This window comes from Chinchilla lanigera, unplaced genomic scaffold, assembly GCF_000276665.1.
Source record: "Chinchilla lanigera isolate Chin_1 unplaced genomic scaffold, ChiLan1.0 scaffold00008, whole genome shotgun sequence".
Lineage (NCBI taxonomy): Eukaryota > Metazoa > Chordata > Mammalia > Rodentia > Chinchillidae > Chinchilla > Chinchilla lanigera.
In genome coordinates, this window is record NW_004955409.1 from 29388736 (window position 1) to 29405580 (window position 16845).

A 16845-nucleotide genomic window follows, 5' to 3' on the forward strand; every position below is an offset into this window, starting at 1 on the left:
AGCATATTGCATCTAGATTTCACCTACACTACTGTTTTTTTCCTTTTCTTTTTTTTCCCTCAGTACTATGGATTGAATCCAGGGCCTTCATAGTAAGCTGCCTTCATAGTAATCTCCCCCTCCACTTTCTAGTCTAGTACTCAGATGGTGTTTTATAACATAGTTTGTTTCTCAGAGTTTTTGAGTACTGCTTTTTAGTGCTAACCTCCTCCATACATGTAGCCTGAGATGAATTTGGGACTTGTATCATGGATTCCTTTTTTAGTTCTTTTTCTTTCTGAGTATGGGGGCTTGTCTTAGTTACTGTTCTTGTTGCTGAGATAAAATGGCCAACACCCAAAGTTAAAGGGGAAAAGGTTTATTTAGCACATAGTTTGTAGAGGTTTCAGTGCATAATCAACTGGCTCCAAGGCAGAGTGGCACAGCAGACAGCATTGCAGAGGAAAAACAGTTCATGGTGGGAAGAAGGTAGCAAAGCAACAGAAGATGACCATAGCTCTTTCTATCCCTAATATCTTACCCAGGCTACTCAGGGTAGGTATCATTCATACCCTTAGTCTTAATGGCCTAAACTGGACGTGGTGGGTCATGCCTGTAATCCCATCACTCAGGAGGTTGAGGCAGGAGGATTGTTGCGAGTTCAAGATCAGCCTGGGCTACAAAGTGAGCTCAAAGCCAGCCTAAACTGCATAGCAAGATTGTGTCTCAAAAAGGACAAAAAAAAACGCCCTTGATTCAAACATTGCATCGTGAATCAATCCCAGTGTTGCACACTCTAGATCCAGCCACCTCTGAAAAAGTTCCACCTATGACTGCGTGAGGCTTGGGGGAACATCTAAACTCAAGCCATAACGGGCCCCTCCAAATCTTTCTTAAGCGCCCAGGAATCCTTTCCATTGATTTTTTTTTTTTTTTTTTTTTTTTTTGATTAGAAAACGAGACTCTCTTGAGGTTTTAGCCACAGTCTCCCTCACCCTTCCTTGCATCCCTTTGTGCTAGCATAGAATTTCTGACACTTGGACTACTTCCTGGTAAAAGTAGTAAGGGAAAAGAGATTTTTTAAAAAATTTCTTCTCATGCTCTTTGAATCACTGTCACTCCTTTTCATATTTCTCCTGGGTTTTGAGGCACAGGTGGTCTCCATTGCCATTAGGCATGTAGTTTGAGACTTGTACTGTGGGTCCATTCTTGGCCTAGTTAGGCAGTGAAAACCCAGGAATTTCTCCCTATACCTGCTGGCTAATTATGGCCCTCCCAGTTTCTGTTGTGTGTTTCTGCTACATAGTTTTGGGATTTGCCCTAGCCCGAGGTATTTTAGCTCTATCACTGTGAGAGAATACCTGAGAAGAAAAACTTGTAAGAATAAAAGGTTTATTTCAGCTTATGGTTTTAGAGGCTTCAGTCCATGATCACTTGGCTCCATTGCTTTTGGGCTTGTGAGGCAGAACATGATGGGGCGCTTATGGTGGAGTAAAGCTGCTTACCTCGTGGTGGTGGAGAAGCAGAGGGGCAGGGGCTGGTGTCCCAACATTCCTCTCTGGGACACTGTCCTAAGAACCCTCCCTTCCACCAGGCCCCACCTTCCCAAGACTCTAGCACCTCCCAGCAGCACCATAGGTTGGTGACCAATTTTGAGCCCTTTGGGGACATTCTCGATCCAAATAACTGCAAGGAGTCAAAGCCTAGAGAGAGAAAAAGAAAGGAAGGAAGAAACAACCACCACCACCTTAAAATTCACTTCCATTGTCCTCCATCTGCTCTTGCCTACTTCTCGGAGCCTTGCTTTTCTGTGGTCTGTTCAGGGTTTTTGGTTGTAACCATCAGGTGTGATAGACTGTAATAAGTTCACTCCATGTTGACTGACCCCAAAGTTTAAATTTATTTTTGTGCATGACTAATTACATATATCTTGGTTTAAGATGGGGTTATATTCTAGTAGACCTATTGTTAGTTGAAAATAACATGAGAAAAAAATATATTTAACATACCCAACTACCAAACATTATAGCTTAACAGCATAATACACTGTGGAGTATGGATTGTTTGCCCTTGTGGCCATGGGTCTGACTGGAAGATGCTGTAGCTTGTTGACACTGCTCACCTCATAAGAGAATATTGTACTGCGTATTGTTAGCCCAGGGAAAGGTCAAAGTTTGAAATATGATTTCCACTAAATATTTATTGCTTTCATACCATTGTGAAGTCAGTTTTTCTTGGTTTTGTGTTTTTAAAATATTTTACTTTTTTATTACTACATGTTTATAGTATATAATGATTACCTTCCTCCTGGGGACCTGGTTCATATATATAACATCTTAATTCTTTTTTATCTCCTTCCTATCCCATTTCCTTTCTCTCTTGATCCTTTTTTCTTTGCAAAAAAAATCTACCTTCCTATTATCTAGGTAGGTTTTTATTTATTTATTTATTTTTTCCTTTTTTGAGACAGGATCTCACCATGCAGTTCAGGTTAGCCTTGAACTCACTTTGTAGCCAAGGCTGGCCTCAAACTTGCAGCAGTCCTTCTACCTCAGCCTCCTAAGTGCTGAGATTCAGGTGTGAGCCACCACACTTTATTTATATTTTGGGTTTTTCACATAAAAGAAATCGTGTGATATTTAAGCTTGTGGATCTGATTTGTTTTACTTAGCATTATTGTCTCGAAGTACATCTGTTTTCATACAAATGACTCGTTTATCCTTCTTTGTATGTTTTTTGTTTGTTTGTTTTTGGTTTTTCTCCCGTACTGGGAATCAAACTCACAACCTAGCGCTTGCCAGGCAGGCACTGTGCCACTGAGCTAAATCCCCAGCCCCTATCCTTCTTTGTAGTTAATTTGTGTAAGTTGAACTGTTGTAAGCTGGGGACCATCTATACATTTATTTTTCTGTTTGTGTATTGAAACCCATGAATTCATACCAATACCTACAGTTCTGGTCTGATGCTTCCAATTCATGCTAATCTTTCAGTATTTATTTGTAAATCCCATTTCCTACACTGCGAAACGTGGCTCATTTATTTATTCATTCATCCATCCATTCATTGATTCTGTTCCCTGCACAGATGCCCTCCTCACCTAGTGCATGGCTCTGATATCTTGTGCTGGAATGACCTCCTTCCCTCAGCTCCCTTCCTCAGCATCAGTGCTGGACCTATCTCCTATGTGGATGACTGAGGGGTTATTTCAATCGTTTATAAAAGACCTTGAAGTTGACTTAGATGAGAATTTTTAAAAAGGATGTGTAGAGAAGTGGAAAACATGAGATTTATTTCGGAGAGGGCTTAACGAGTGAGACTTAACTGAGAGGTTGGCTGAGTAATGTTAGAAAAGTAGAGGAAGACTCAAGGATGGTTCTCAGGTTTCTGGATTTCTGGATCACTGATATGTATGTATGAAGGAAATTGGGGAATAGAGTGCAGGTCAGTTTTGTTTTGAATACACTCATTTTCAGATGCCCATGGTAATTCTAAATGAAGACAGTGAGTTAGTCTGGGTGGAGATAACACTTGAGTTTTTTGAGATGGTCTTGCTTTGTGGTGCAGGATGGCTTTGAACTTACTACGTAAGCCCAGGCATGTCTCAGTCCCATGGCGATTCTCCTGCCTCAGCCTCCTGAATACTTAAATTATAAGTGTGCACCACTTTGTCTGGCTACTTGAAGAGTTTTTAAGAGAATGTGGATGAGATTTATACCTGTGGTATATAAACTAACGGAATGGATTAGATAATCGGAGATAATATAGGAAAGATGAGGAGGGACTGTAGTAGTAAAAGCCAATGTAAAAACTAGAGGAGCCAAGACAAAATTAAAGAAAAGATAGGAAATAATCATTGTAGACAGTGAAAGAAATGTAGAGATGCTATAACCATAAAGCTTGGGCTACAGAATGAGTTCAAGATCGGACTGAATTACATAGGGAGATCCTGTTTCCAAAAAAAAAAAAAAAATCCCTAACCAACAACTGAAGGATCTGTTTTAAAATCTGACATGTTTGTTTGTTTGTTTGTTTGTTTATTTATTTATTTTTTCTGGTACCGGGACTCGAACTCACGATGTTGCGCTTGCCAGGCCGGCGCTGTGCTGCTGAGCTAAATCCCCAGCCCCAATCTGACATGTTTATATTACAATGATTATATTAAAATAGAATATCCAAGGACCGGGAAGGTAGCTCGGAGGCACAGTGCCTGCCTGGCAAGGCAAAGGTTCTGAGTTCATTTTCCCCCATCCCCCCCAAAAAGCAGAATATCCAGCGGAATGTAGATCAGGCAATCACACTTGTTAGTAATTTCTTTTAGGTTCAGTATGAGCTTTTAGGTAATACAGATGTATTTTTTTGAATTATTCTGTACTTCATTTTTTTTAAAAGTACAGCATCTACTTTATTCTTTCCCAAGAGATAGTTTTCTTCAGTCCATTAATACATGCGCTGCCAAAGCTGGCACTCTTCAGTCTGCTAAGACCCAGCTCTTCCTTTTTTTTTTTTGGCTTTTCTCCGGTACCGGGAACCGAACGCACAACCTTGTGCTTGCCAGGCAGGCGCTTTGCCGCTGAGCTAAATCCCCAGCCCCAAGACCCAGCTCTTTACTCGGGCTTTGGTGGAGGTCCTGGGTCAGCACCAGCAGGTCTAAATTGGGGTGGAGGGGTTCGGTTGGGTTTGGTCCTTGCAGGCTTCACGAGATCAGTTCCTGACCACTTTGCTGTGAATGGCACAACTCACACAGTAGTGCAGCTTCGCATAGAGGTTGGGAAGCTCATAACTGTCTAAGATGCTCGCTTCCAAAATGTTCCTGACGGCGGCGGCCTCTACTGTGTGCCCCCCTCCACCGGGGATTGAACTCACGACCTTGCGCTTGCTGGGCAGGTGCTGTGCCACTGAGCTAAATCCCCAGCCCCCTCTACTGTGTTCTGAATGACAAACTTCCTAATGGCCTTATCCTTGGGTACACCGGGTGCAGTTCGTGCAGCGAATAGGCTGCCCATGACCTCGACCCTTTTTGGCACGACCATTGTTCCTTCTTTTTTTTTTGTCATCTTGAAAAGGAGGACCCGAAGTGTCCTGTACTTCAGAAATAAGTAATATAGACATTTTTCTGTATCTCTGTGTCATTGAGGTTTTGTGATTCGCTTTTTGGTTCTGAACAAATGTTAATAATCTATATCTTAATTGAGAAGTGCTGCTAAGAATCCTGTGTTTTAAAATTTTTTTTGTCTTTTTGAGACAGGGTTTCACTATGCAGTTCAGGCTGGCCTTGAACCCACTTTGTAGCCCAGGTTTGTCTCAAACTTGTAATGATCCTCCTGCCTCAGCCTCCCGAGTGCTGGGATTACAGGCATGCGCCACCACGCCTGCCAAGTTATTTTCCATTAAAAAAAAAATTCTCAAAACTTCAGCTATGACATATTTGCCCTAAATCAGTTGTTCTATTACAGTGGCATTCGCACAAATGAAATTTGTCTAATCTAGCTCTCCATTACTGATTACCTTTCAGATTGGCAGTGGATATACACATCATAGATGCATATAGTAATGTGGGTTCTTTTTTTAATTTTTTGTTGGTTTTGTGAGAGGCTTTCACTATGTAGTTTAGGTTGCTCAAACTCGATTCTTCTGCCTCAGCCTCTCAGGTGCTGGGATTATAGGTGTATGCCACCACACCTGATGTAATGTGGGTTCTTAATAGCAAAAATCACAGAGAAAATAATTCATAACTAGTTTCATAGGAATGTAAAAGATATAACTGTAGTTCTCTTTAAAGGTTAAATAAAAATTAGTGATTTTACATATGAGTATTTTGTTTTTAACATACTAAATTTTAAAATACATAGTTTTAAAATACATTTTAAAATACATAATTTTGTTTTTAACATAAATCATAGATCTATTGTCATTTAATATGAGGACTATTAACTTCATTTTATTCTTCGAATAAAGCTATTTTCTTTCTTTCTTTTTTTGTTTCGTTTTTTTTTCCGGTACCGGGAATTGAACTCACGACCTCGCACTTGTCAGGCTGGTGCTGTGCCTCTGAGCTAAATCCCCAGCCCCAGAATAAAGCTATTTTCTAAAGAAACATTACTTTTTTGGGACTGTGTTCTGTGTATTAACACTTTCACAATGTCTTTTCCTCATCTACTCCATTTACTACAAGTGGGTACATACCTGCTATATAGAGAACAACAATATAGTGCTTAAGATTCTAGTATGCCAGACATTCTTGTGGTCTTACCAGAAACTAGCGAGTAAGCTCTTGTAACTTGGCCTCAAAGCATTTGATTTTTAACCTGGAAATACTACAATTTTGATTTTGTTGTCATAGGTTGCAGTGATGCTATCCAATAAAAACCAGTTGTTTTTAATTATTGCTCCATCATGACTGAAAGAAGTCTACTAAAACTCTCTTTGATATTTCAGCTGCTGGACCCCCTTAAGTTAAAAATTGAGTATATATGAAAAAACAGATTTAGAGATACTCTGACTTGGGTATAGTTATTTTTAAAAAGCTGCTAAAGGTATGGGAAGTACTTAATTGCACACACTAAAAATTGGAGGAAAAATAATTCTACTAAAATATTAAGAGTACTCTATTAACTGTGCAAAGAGTTAGAATATATTTGATGTCATGTAACAGGTTTCTACTAAATGTAAACGTTGGTCTTTTATATTTTATGTGTTAATGAAATATGTCTTATTGGTACCTCACAGATTCTGTTTTTGATAAAACTATCTTATACAGGGCTGGGGATTTAGCTCAGCGGCAAAGTGGCTGCCTGGCAAGTGCAAGGTCTTGAGTTCAGTTCCCGGTACCGGAGAAAAACCAAAAAATAAAAAATAAAAAAATTAAAAAAAAAATAAATAAATAAAAAAAACCCTATCTTATACAGGTATATATAACAAATACTAGACTATTCATAGCTGCTGAAGTTAGTTTAATATGGGTCTAGGTACTGAGCTGAATGTGTAATGTATATGATGTAATTTAACCTTTGTAACAACCACATAAAGTAGATATCGCTTAGATATTTGCTGTACAAATCAAGGAACAAAGATCACACAGTTGCTGTTTTCTGTTTTACTCTGGTCTTTTAGACTCAGTGTTGGTTCCTATAAAACGTGAACTGGATCTTCAGACACTGTTATAAGTAAGGAAATAGATACATTAAAAAGCGTGTGCACTGATTTTATGAAATTTTGGGAAGGAGAAAGTACCACGTAACCATTTGGGGAATTTAGGAAAGGTTTTACAGATCAGTTGATGCTTGAACTGAATATTGAATAAGAATTTTTTTAGAACATGATTTTAGTTAATGCTGCTTCATTAAACTGTTTCTGTTTTGTTATTTTCAATGATGATGAAGTTTGCACCTGAGTAAGGGAAGCAAAAATTGTGAAAATATTACCTAATACACATTCAGATAGCCACGCAGTATACGTTAGTGTTTCTGTATTATTTTGCTAATATTAGTAATCCAAGGTATAATGTGATTTCTTTCATTACAGATGTCCTCCTCGTACTTTCTTACCAGCCCTCTGCAAAATTTTTCTTGATGAAAGTGCTCCAGACAATGTGTTAGAGGTGACGGCCCGTGCCATAACATACTACCTGGATGTATCTGCAGAGTGCACCCGAAGGATTGTTGGTGTAGATGGAGCAATAAAAGCACTTTGTAATCGTTTGGTTGTGGTTGAACTTAACAACAGGACTAGCAGAGACTTAGCCGAACAGTGTGTTAAGGTAAGTATAGTTTATTAGCCTATTTGAACATAATTTAGAGAATAGAAGTATAATCTACTAAAAACTAGAATTATTCCTGTCATCAGTCTTCCTTTATTAAAAGTGATTGAGAACAGTGGAGATCACAGCCCTTTGGGGGCATTGAAGGATGTCTTGCAAGGGCTTGGAGAAGGACTCATCATCTGTGAATGAAAGTTGTAGCTTTTCTGTGCTGCCTGAGCTCTCTGCAGTGCTGGTCATGACTGACACGTTGAGATGGGTTATCATGTCTTTACCCAAAGTTGTTTTGTATGAAAGTATTTACAAACCACAACTGACAACAGCCATCAGTGCCAGACATTATTTTGAGCACTTTTAAATGTATGAGCTCATCTGTCCTTCATGATAAATGAAGTAGGTGTCATTAATATCATATTATTTCTACCTGGGCTTGGTAGAATATGCTCTAATCCTGGCCGTTAGGAGGCTGAAGTAGGTGGGTAGTAAGTTTGAGGCCAGGCCAGCCTGGACTACCTAGGGAGATGATGTGTTAAAAAACAACAACAACAAAAATTCTGTTGTACAGATGAAAAACTTCAGGTGTACTGAAGTTAAGTAATTTTCTTGAAGGATATATAAGTAATGAGCAGGACAGCTAAGATTTGAAGATCAGAAATTTGAAAATTTAGTAAGTCCTAGGACCTGTGGATTTAACTATTTTGCTGTATTCTCTTTAAACTCTTATTCCTTGTGGGACTAAATTTTATGCAGCTTTAAAAGCATTTGCACAGGGACAATAATCTATTGAAACTACTTGGCAATCACATTTATTTTATTTTATTTTTTGACATGGAAGCATGCCCTGTTGCCCAGACTGGTCTTGAATTTCTGAGCTCAAGGGATTGTCCTGCCCCAGCTTCCTAAATGCTAGGACTACAGGCATGTTCCTGGCCATGCTCTTTTTTTAAAAAAGTGATCTCTCCTTTACTCTTTTTATGATTATTGCTGCTTTAGGTCAGCAGTTCTCTAAAGTTTTATTTCAGGATTCTTTTACAAGTCTTAAATTATTGAGGTTCTTTAAAGAGTCTTTGATTCTGTTAATTTATATTTACCATATCAGATAGAACAACTAAGACATTTTATTCATTAATTTCTCTTAAAATACATGTTAACATGTATAACAATTTTAATGAAAAATAACTTTCCAAAACACAAAGAAAATTAGTAAGAGACTGCCATTGCTAGACATTTTTGGAAATCTTTTTGAAGACCCTTGTCAAAAACAAAAAACAAACCTGGCTACAATAGCTAGGTTTTCATACCTGCCTTTGCATTCATTCTGCTGCAGTATCACATCTCATGGAACTTCTGGAAAATTCTACCCCATATTCTGAGAATGAGAGTAAAACAGACTAACTTCCTTCTTTGTAGAAATATTACTTCATTACTTTTTCACTGACCTGTATTTTTTCTCCTTCTCCTTTTCTCTTGTTTTGTCTTGTCTTTCTGTAGCAGTAGGAATCATACCCCTTGGCGGGGGATGGGGGAGTTCTTCCCTTAGAACTACAACCCTTTAAAAAATTCTTTGTTTATAAGAGAAGGTCTTGCAAAGTTGCCTTAGGCTGGCCTGGAACTCATAATCCTCCTGCCTCAGCCTCCAGAGTAGCTGGATTACAGGCTGAAGAATATTTTCATATTCTTTGTTATCTGTCTTCATATTTGCAGCATGTCAGTATGCGGAAGTCATGAACCATCTCTTTTTAGTGTTGTTTCCCTAGGCGCGCATGCGTGTGTTAACCTCCCAAACCTTATCTTTTATTTATTTTTTGGTACTGGGAATTGAACTCAGGATGTCATACTTCCCAGGCAGGTGCTGTGCTGCTGAGCTATATCCTCAGCCCTTTTTATTTTTTTTTATACTGGGACTCGAACTCAGGAGCTTGTTACTTGCCAGGCAGGCACTTATGCCACTGAGCTATATCCCCAGCTCCTCAGCCCTTTTTATAATTCTTAAATCTACAGTTGAAAGATCCAGTACAGTTTACATCTTGCCGTCCACACAGATTTGCCAACTGTTAATATTTGTTCTTTTTCTCCCCTTTTTCTCCTTCTTGCCTTCTCCTCTCCCTCCTTTTGTTTTCACTGAACCTTTGAAAATGCATTGCAGTCGTCATGACACCTCATCCCTAAATACATTAGCATGTTTTCTTCTGACAAGAACGTTCTATAAAACCATTTATTCCAGCTATAAAAATTAATAATGGTTCAGTAGTATATAATGTGCAGTTTATAGGCCCAGATAGGTCCCTAACATATATTGTATAACTTTAAAAAAGAATCAGGATTCAAGCCGGGTGTGGTGGGACATGCCTGTAATCCTAGCATTCAGGAGGCTGAAGCAGGCATTCCTACTTCCTACAAACTACAAGTTTGAGGCCAGCCTGACCTACTTAGTGAATTCAAGACCAGCCTGAACTGCATAGCAAGACCCTGTCTCAAAAAAGAGAACAAAACAAACAAAAATCAGGATCCAGATGTATATATTACTTTTTTCTTTTTTTCCCCCAGAACTGGGAATTGAGCCCAGAGCATTCATACTGTACTATATTTACTTTTTTATTTATTTTTTTCTTTTTCTTTTTGTTTTTTTTTTTTCTGGTACTGAGAATCGAATTCACGACCTCGTGCTTGCTAGCAGGCGCTGTGCTGCTGAGCTAAATCCCCAGGCCCTCCCTTCTTATTTTTATTTTGAGGCAGTCTTGCTGAGTTGCTGAGTTGCCTTAGGCTCAGACCTGAGATCCTTCTGCCCCAACTTCCTGGAGTGCTGGGATTACAGGGATGTGCTGCCATGCTCGATTTACACATTGCATTTTGTTACTCTTTTTATTCTCATTTAATGAAGAATAGTCCTCTTTTTTTTTCTTCCATGACACTGACCTTTTCATAAAGTCTAGGCCATTTGTCTTGTATAATGTACTGTATTCTAGATTTTTTTTTATTATTGGGGATCCGCCACTTAAAAAAAAAAGAGCTCTTTGTTTGACTGGATTCTACTTCTGCTGTCCTCCTGCTTTTAGCCAATCTCCTAGAAAGAGTACAAAAGGTTTGCACTTACTCTTCAGCCTACTAAAATCAGCGCTGTTCTTGCGTCATTCTCTCTGAAACTGTGAGGGATAAGGTCATCAGCTGAGCCTGGCACAAGCTTGAAATTCTAGTTATTCTGGATGCTGATGAAGGAGAATTGTAAGTTCAAGGCTGTGTCCCAAAATAAAATTTAGAAAAGAGGTGAGATTCACTAGTACTGGAAAAAAGGATGTAGAAAGAGTTGGGGATGTTGCTGAGTGGTGGAATGTTTGTCTCGCATGCAGGATGCGTGAGATCCTGACTCAGTCCCCAGTGCAGAGGGGGACCAAAGGTCACCAGTGTCATCAGTGTCACCAAACTTTGTGGACTCTTGGCAGCCATTAACTTATGGATCCTGGTGATGTTTGACATTATTAACTATTTCAGTCTTTTTGAGACTTTACCCTTCAGATTCGGTCACACCTGCTCTCTTTGTTTCCTTTGCAAATTCTTTCTTAGTTCATTCTGCAATGATAGCATTGTGTGAGGTTCTGTTTTACTTCTTGAGAGCACATTACAAATATTTTGCCTAGGCAGTCTGATCTACTACTTTAATATCATTTGTACACCTATTCTCCCTCTCATCTTTAACTTTTACCTCAGTCTTAAGCTCTAGATTCCATATTCAAGACCTAGACATTTCTAACTGAATGTCAGCACTCATTATGTTCTTTATTTTTTATTTTTTATTTTTTATTTTTTGGTTTTTCTCCGGCACCAGGAACCGAACTCACGACCTTGCGCTTGCCAGGCAGGCGCTTTTGCCGCTGAGCTAAATCCCCAGCCCCCGCACTCATTATGTTTCTGTAGGTAAAATCCTATTTTGTTAATCTGCCTCCATCCAGTTATTTAAGACAGAACAGTGTTTTGTCCTTTTCTTCCTCTTTTCTACTCCACACTTGTAGTTGATCATCCTTTTCTAGTTTATTTTCCTTCTGTTCGTCCCACTATTCCTGCCTTAGTCAGGTCCTGGTCTTCTCTTAAACAATAATGCTGGAATTCTTGCATTTGCCTGTAAACTTTTCTTTCTCTTATTTTGCACACTGTTATTGACTGGAAATTTGTTTTTATTATTTCCCTGTTTAAGACATTTTTCTTGACTGGATAAAGTTTAAATTTAGGGTATAAATAAGATTGATATATTCTGTTAACGTCTTAGTTTTACCTGAACATCTTAAACATGAGTATAATTTAGAAAATTAAAGTCAAATTTTAGTGTTTTGATATAATAAATTAAGTGAGGATGATGAGTAACAGTAATAGCTAGAATTAATCCAACTTTTTTGGCAGTTCTAGTTACTGGAACCAGAGCCTTGCACATACTAGGCAAGTGCTCTACCACTGAGCTGTACGCCCCCTTTATTTTGAGACATACTTGCTAAGTTGTCCTTGCTGGCCTTGAATTTGCAATCCTCTTGCCTCAGCCTCCTGAGCTGCTGGGATAACAGGCTTGTGCCACCATGCCCAGCCCCTTTTCATAAAATGTTAGACACACAGTTTGCTAAATTACAGGTAGTTTCTTAGCTTGCTGTGCAAGTTTCACAATTTAAACCTGTGCTGTCAGATATGGTAGTCATATGTGACCATTGAGCCCTTCAAATATGATTACTCAAAATTGAGATGTGTTGTAAGTATAAAATACACGAGTTCGAAGACAGTACATAAAAGAATGTGAAATATATTAATTTTTGTATTGGTTTTATGTTGCAGTGATGCTGCCTTGGATATGTGGTGGGGTTTTTTGGGATATATTGTTAAATTTAAAAATATTGTTAAAATTAATTTCATATTTCACTTTTTAAAATATGGCTTCTTGTAAATTTGGAGGGTGCGTTATATTTTCTGAGATTCTACCAAATTAAAATGAGACTTGTATTCATGTGCGAATTTTGTTTTACTAATGTAGGTGTTGGAACTGATATGCACTCGTGAATCAGGAGCAGTCTTTGAGGCTGGGGGTTTGAATTGTGTGCTTACCTTCATTCGTGACAGTGGACATCTGGTTCATAAAGACACCTTGCACTCGGCCATGGCTGTGGTGTCAAGACTCTGTGGCAAAATGGAACCTCAAGATTCTTCTTTAGAAATTTGTGTAGAATCTCTTTCTAGTTTATTAAAGCATGAAGATCATCAGGTAAATAAATAGCTATTGTATACTCTTCTCAAAAAGTGATTTCATAATGTTCTATATTTAGAACTATGATATACTGTAATTTGAACTTCTCATTTGATAGAGAGAATCCCATTGTTTCATGTTTTATTTCTGCATACATACCTTTTATTGTTTGTTTTGTGAGATGGAGTCTCACTATGTAGTCCAGCCTGGCCTTGAACTTTTGGCAACCCTCTGGCCTCCTCAAGTCCTGGGATTGCAGGCGTTAGCCACCCTGTCTGGCCCCATATATTGTGTTATATCTCTCTCTATATCCCCAGCTCTAAATATGTAATTTCTATAACTATACCTTAATGTATTTTTTTGACCCAGTGCAATTTGGTTGACTGAAAATAAGATCTTACTAAAGTAACTAAGAGCATTTATGATCTTATTTGTAATCTTTTGTTGAATTAGCATGCTTTAGAAAATGAAATTTGACTTTTCATGCCCTTTTACATTTAGATACTATTTCAGCAGATAAGTCATAGATACTTTGTCAGAGTTGTACTTAGTGGTGGTTAATTGTTTTTCTTTTCTTTGAGATAGGGTCTTACTGTGTAGTGCAAGCTGGGCTTGAGTTCACTGTATAGCCCAGGCTGGCCTCAAACTCGGAGTGAACCACCTGCCTCAGCCTCCCAACTGCTGAGATTATAGATGTGCCTCACCGTGCCTGGCTGTAGTTACTATTTTTGAGGTTTTATTTTCTATCCATGTTCTGTATATGTGATTTTCCAAGTAAGCTGACACAATGAGAAAAAGATACCATGATTATTATACCTATTTTATACATGAAGGAACTGAGTCCTGTAACACTAAAGTAACTTACTCAGGTCATACAGTTAGCAGATTATAGAGCCATGATTCAAATACAGATAAATTATACAGTTGATCACTTTGGTTCAGTGGCCTTTCTTATAGTGTCAGTATTGAAATGATCAGTACTAGTGCTTTTGAGTAAATTTTATCCATGTGTGTTAGGTTTCAGATGGAGCGCTGCGATGTTTTGCATCCCTAGCTGACCGATTTACCCGTCGAGGTGTTGATCCAGCTCCATTGGCCAAGCATGGATTAACTGAGGAGCTGTTATCTCGAATGGCTGCTGCTGGTGGTACTGTATCAGGACCATCATCAGCATGCAAGCCAACTCGCAGCACCACAGGAGCACCTTCTACAGCTGCAGATTCCAAATTGAGTAATCAGGTGTCAACGATTGTGAGTCTACTCTCAACGCTTTGCAGAGGCTCTCCAGTAGTAACACATGTAAGAATGTTTTTTAAATCTGTTTTCTAATCTTTTAGAAAAAATGCTTTTGTATTACACAGAGTGTTAAACTCTCGTCGCTCATTCTCTTTCTAGGATCTCTTGAGATCAGAGCTTCCAGATTCAATCGAAAGTGCATTACAGGGTGATGAACGATGTGTGCTTGATACCATGCGTTTGGTTGACCTTCTCTTGGTGCTATTATTTGAAGGACGGAAAGCTTTGCCTAAGTCTAGTGCTGGGTCTACAGGCAGAATTCCAGGACTCCGAAGATTGGATAGTTCTGGGGAGCGCTCACATCGGCAGCTGATAGACTGTATTCGAAGTAAAGACACTGATGCACTTATAGACGCAATTGACACAGGAGGTCAGAAAAATATTTTAAAATATAGAAACTGTGATAAGCAATTGTAGATAATTTCTGGTTTCTTATTTTTTGACAGTATTCTTAGGAATTGTGGTATACTGTGACCAGTCCCTTCAAATACTGTCTCCTCTCCCTGTGTATTGTTGCATAATTGTCAGTGATGTGTAAAACCTGAATAAATGCTTTGTTGAGTGAGTGAAACTTCAGCAGAGTTTGAAATTTGCCTTTTTTATTAACTGTGGGAGATTTTGCCAATTCTAAGGTGAATTATAGGTTGAATTTAGGGCTGTGTTATCGACTAATGGAAAATGACGTGAGTAAATTACAATAATGCATAGTAAATTTTTTTTGATTACTACATGAGGTGAGGGCAAATGTAAACTTGTAAAAGGTTCTGCTGGATCATCAGACTACATTTTAATGCAGCTAGTATCCCATTGATCTGTGTTGTACTTCAATTTTTTTCCTTCCTTTCATGTATCTTGTATTTCTAAGATTTAACGCCTATACATCTTCAGTGGTTTAAAAATTTTAGAATATTGTTTCTCAGCTGATCTTAGGTTTGCTGATTAATTTGACTGCTTTAGAGCTGATTTCAGTACTTAAACTCTGTACTTAGTGGATTATTAATAACAATCTTTAAACCATTCAAACCATAGAAAAGTTCAGTATTATTTTATTGGCTTTCAAGATAAGTTTTTTTTTCCTTTCACACTTGCAGCCTTTGAAGTAAATTTTATGGACGATGTGGGTCAGACTCTATTGAACTGGGCCTCTGCTTTCGGAACTCAGGAAATGGTAAGCTAATGGATAAAAGCTAGCATGTTAAACCAAGGATATCACCTATAGTCCCAGTACTCTGGGAGACTGACGTAGGAGAATTGCTGTTCAAGCACAGCTTGGGTAATTTAGTGAATTACTGAGACCTTGTCTCCAAATAATAAAAAAAGGGCTGGTGATGTAGCTCAGTACCAAGGCTCTGTGTTCAATCCTCAGTACCACAAAAAATGTTTTAAAAAATAAATCAAGGGTAGGAGTATTAATCAAGAAACTGTGTGATTCTTAAATCATTTCACAGGTGGAATTTCTTTGTGAGAGAGGCGCTGATGTTAACAGGGGTCAAAGGTCATCATCATTACATTATGCTGCATGTTTTGGAAGACCTCAAGTAGCAAAGGTAAAGTCCAGTTTTTTTTTAAAGTATTAATTTCTACAAATACATGGTTCAAAAATTAGATTGATGTACAAACTTACTTTGATAACTTGTGTTAGCCAGGTATTGTGGCACATGTCTATAATCCAGCCCTTGGGAGGCTGAGACAGGAGGATTACCTCGAGTTTGAGGCCAGCCTCAGCTACATAGTGAGTTCAAGGACAGCCTTAATACGTGGTGAGACCCTATCTCAAACAAAAAAAAGAGCGTTGCTTCTGTGCTGTCTCCATGTACTCCACCCTGTTTTCTGCTGTGTGTTTTTTATTTTTTTCCACTGTACATGTTTTTAGGTGGGTTTTTGGGTTTTTTATTTTTTGTTTTTTGTTTTTGCTTATCTTTTAAGTTTTTTTTTTGAGACTGGGTCTCGCCTTACAGTTCAGGCTGACTTCAAATTTGCAGCGATTCTCTTGCCTCAGCTTTATGTGTTTCTTAATACAGATTCAGGTATAAACAAATACATATGCTTATTACCTTCTTTTCATATGCAAATTGAAATATATACACCAGTCTGCACTTTATTCCTTTAACTTCATATATTTTGGAGACTGCTCCTTATTACTACTAGAGAACTTTCTTTATATCTGCATACTTAGTCCATGTGGGTTATACTACAAGTTAATCAGCAGCTAATTTTTCGTGAACATATGGTGATTTCTAATTTCTTACCCTTGACCATGAAGAAATTTGTATATATTTCTGTTCGTCAGTTAAGCAAATACTCTTGTTTGCACAAGAACTGTGTCTTTGACTCCTCCTTTGGAGATTTATTTTTATAGGTAGAAAAATTAAGATTCAGAGAGGTAAAATAAAAAAGGTCAAATCAAGTATATGAAAAAAAAAACCAAAAAAACCAAAAATGTATGGTCCCGGCCTCTAGAATATATCTGTCTTGTGAAATAATTTGGCATAGTGCAAGGCAGTCCACTCTGAAATCATACATACTTGGATTGAGTTTCAGCTCCTACGCAATTAAGGCTGTGTGATGTTGGGCAAGTTTTTAAAGTTTGACTTGA

General features: G+C 38.2%; 1 protein-coding gene across 1 annotated transcript in view; it reads left to right on the plus strand.

Annotated features, from left to right (window-relative positions):
* Window positions 1-16845, plus strand: part of Hectd1 (HECT domain containing E3 ubiquitin protein ligase 1) — a 97052-nt gene that overhangs the window by 15164 nt on the left and 65043 nt on the right. Inside the window, exons 2-7 of the mRNA XM_005376961.2 lie at window positions 7501-7735; window positions 12744-12971; window positions 13971-14252; window positions 14349-14619; window positions 15341-15417; window positions 15698-15796. Of these exons, the coding sequence (XP_005377018.1) occupies window positions 7501-7735; window positions 12744-12971; window positions 13971-14252; window positions 14349-14619; window positions 15341-15417; window positions 15698-15796 (1192 nt within the window). The remainder of the gene's footprint in view (window positions 1-7500; window positions 7736-12743; window positions 12972-13970; window positions 14253-14348; window positions 14620-15340; window positions 15418-15697; window positions 15797-16845) is intronic.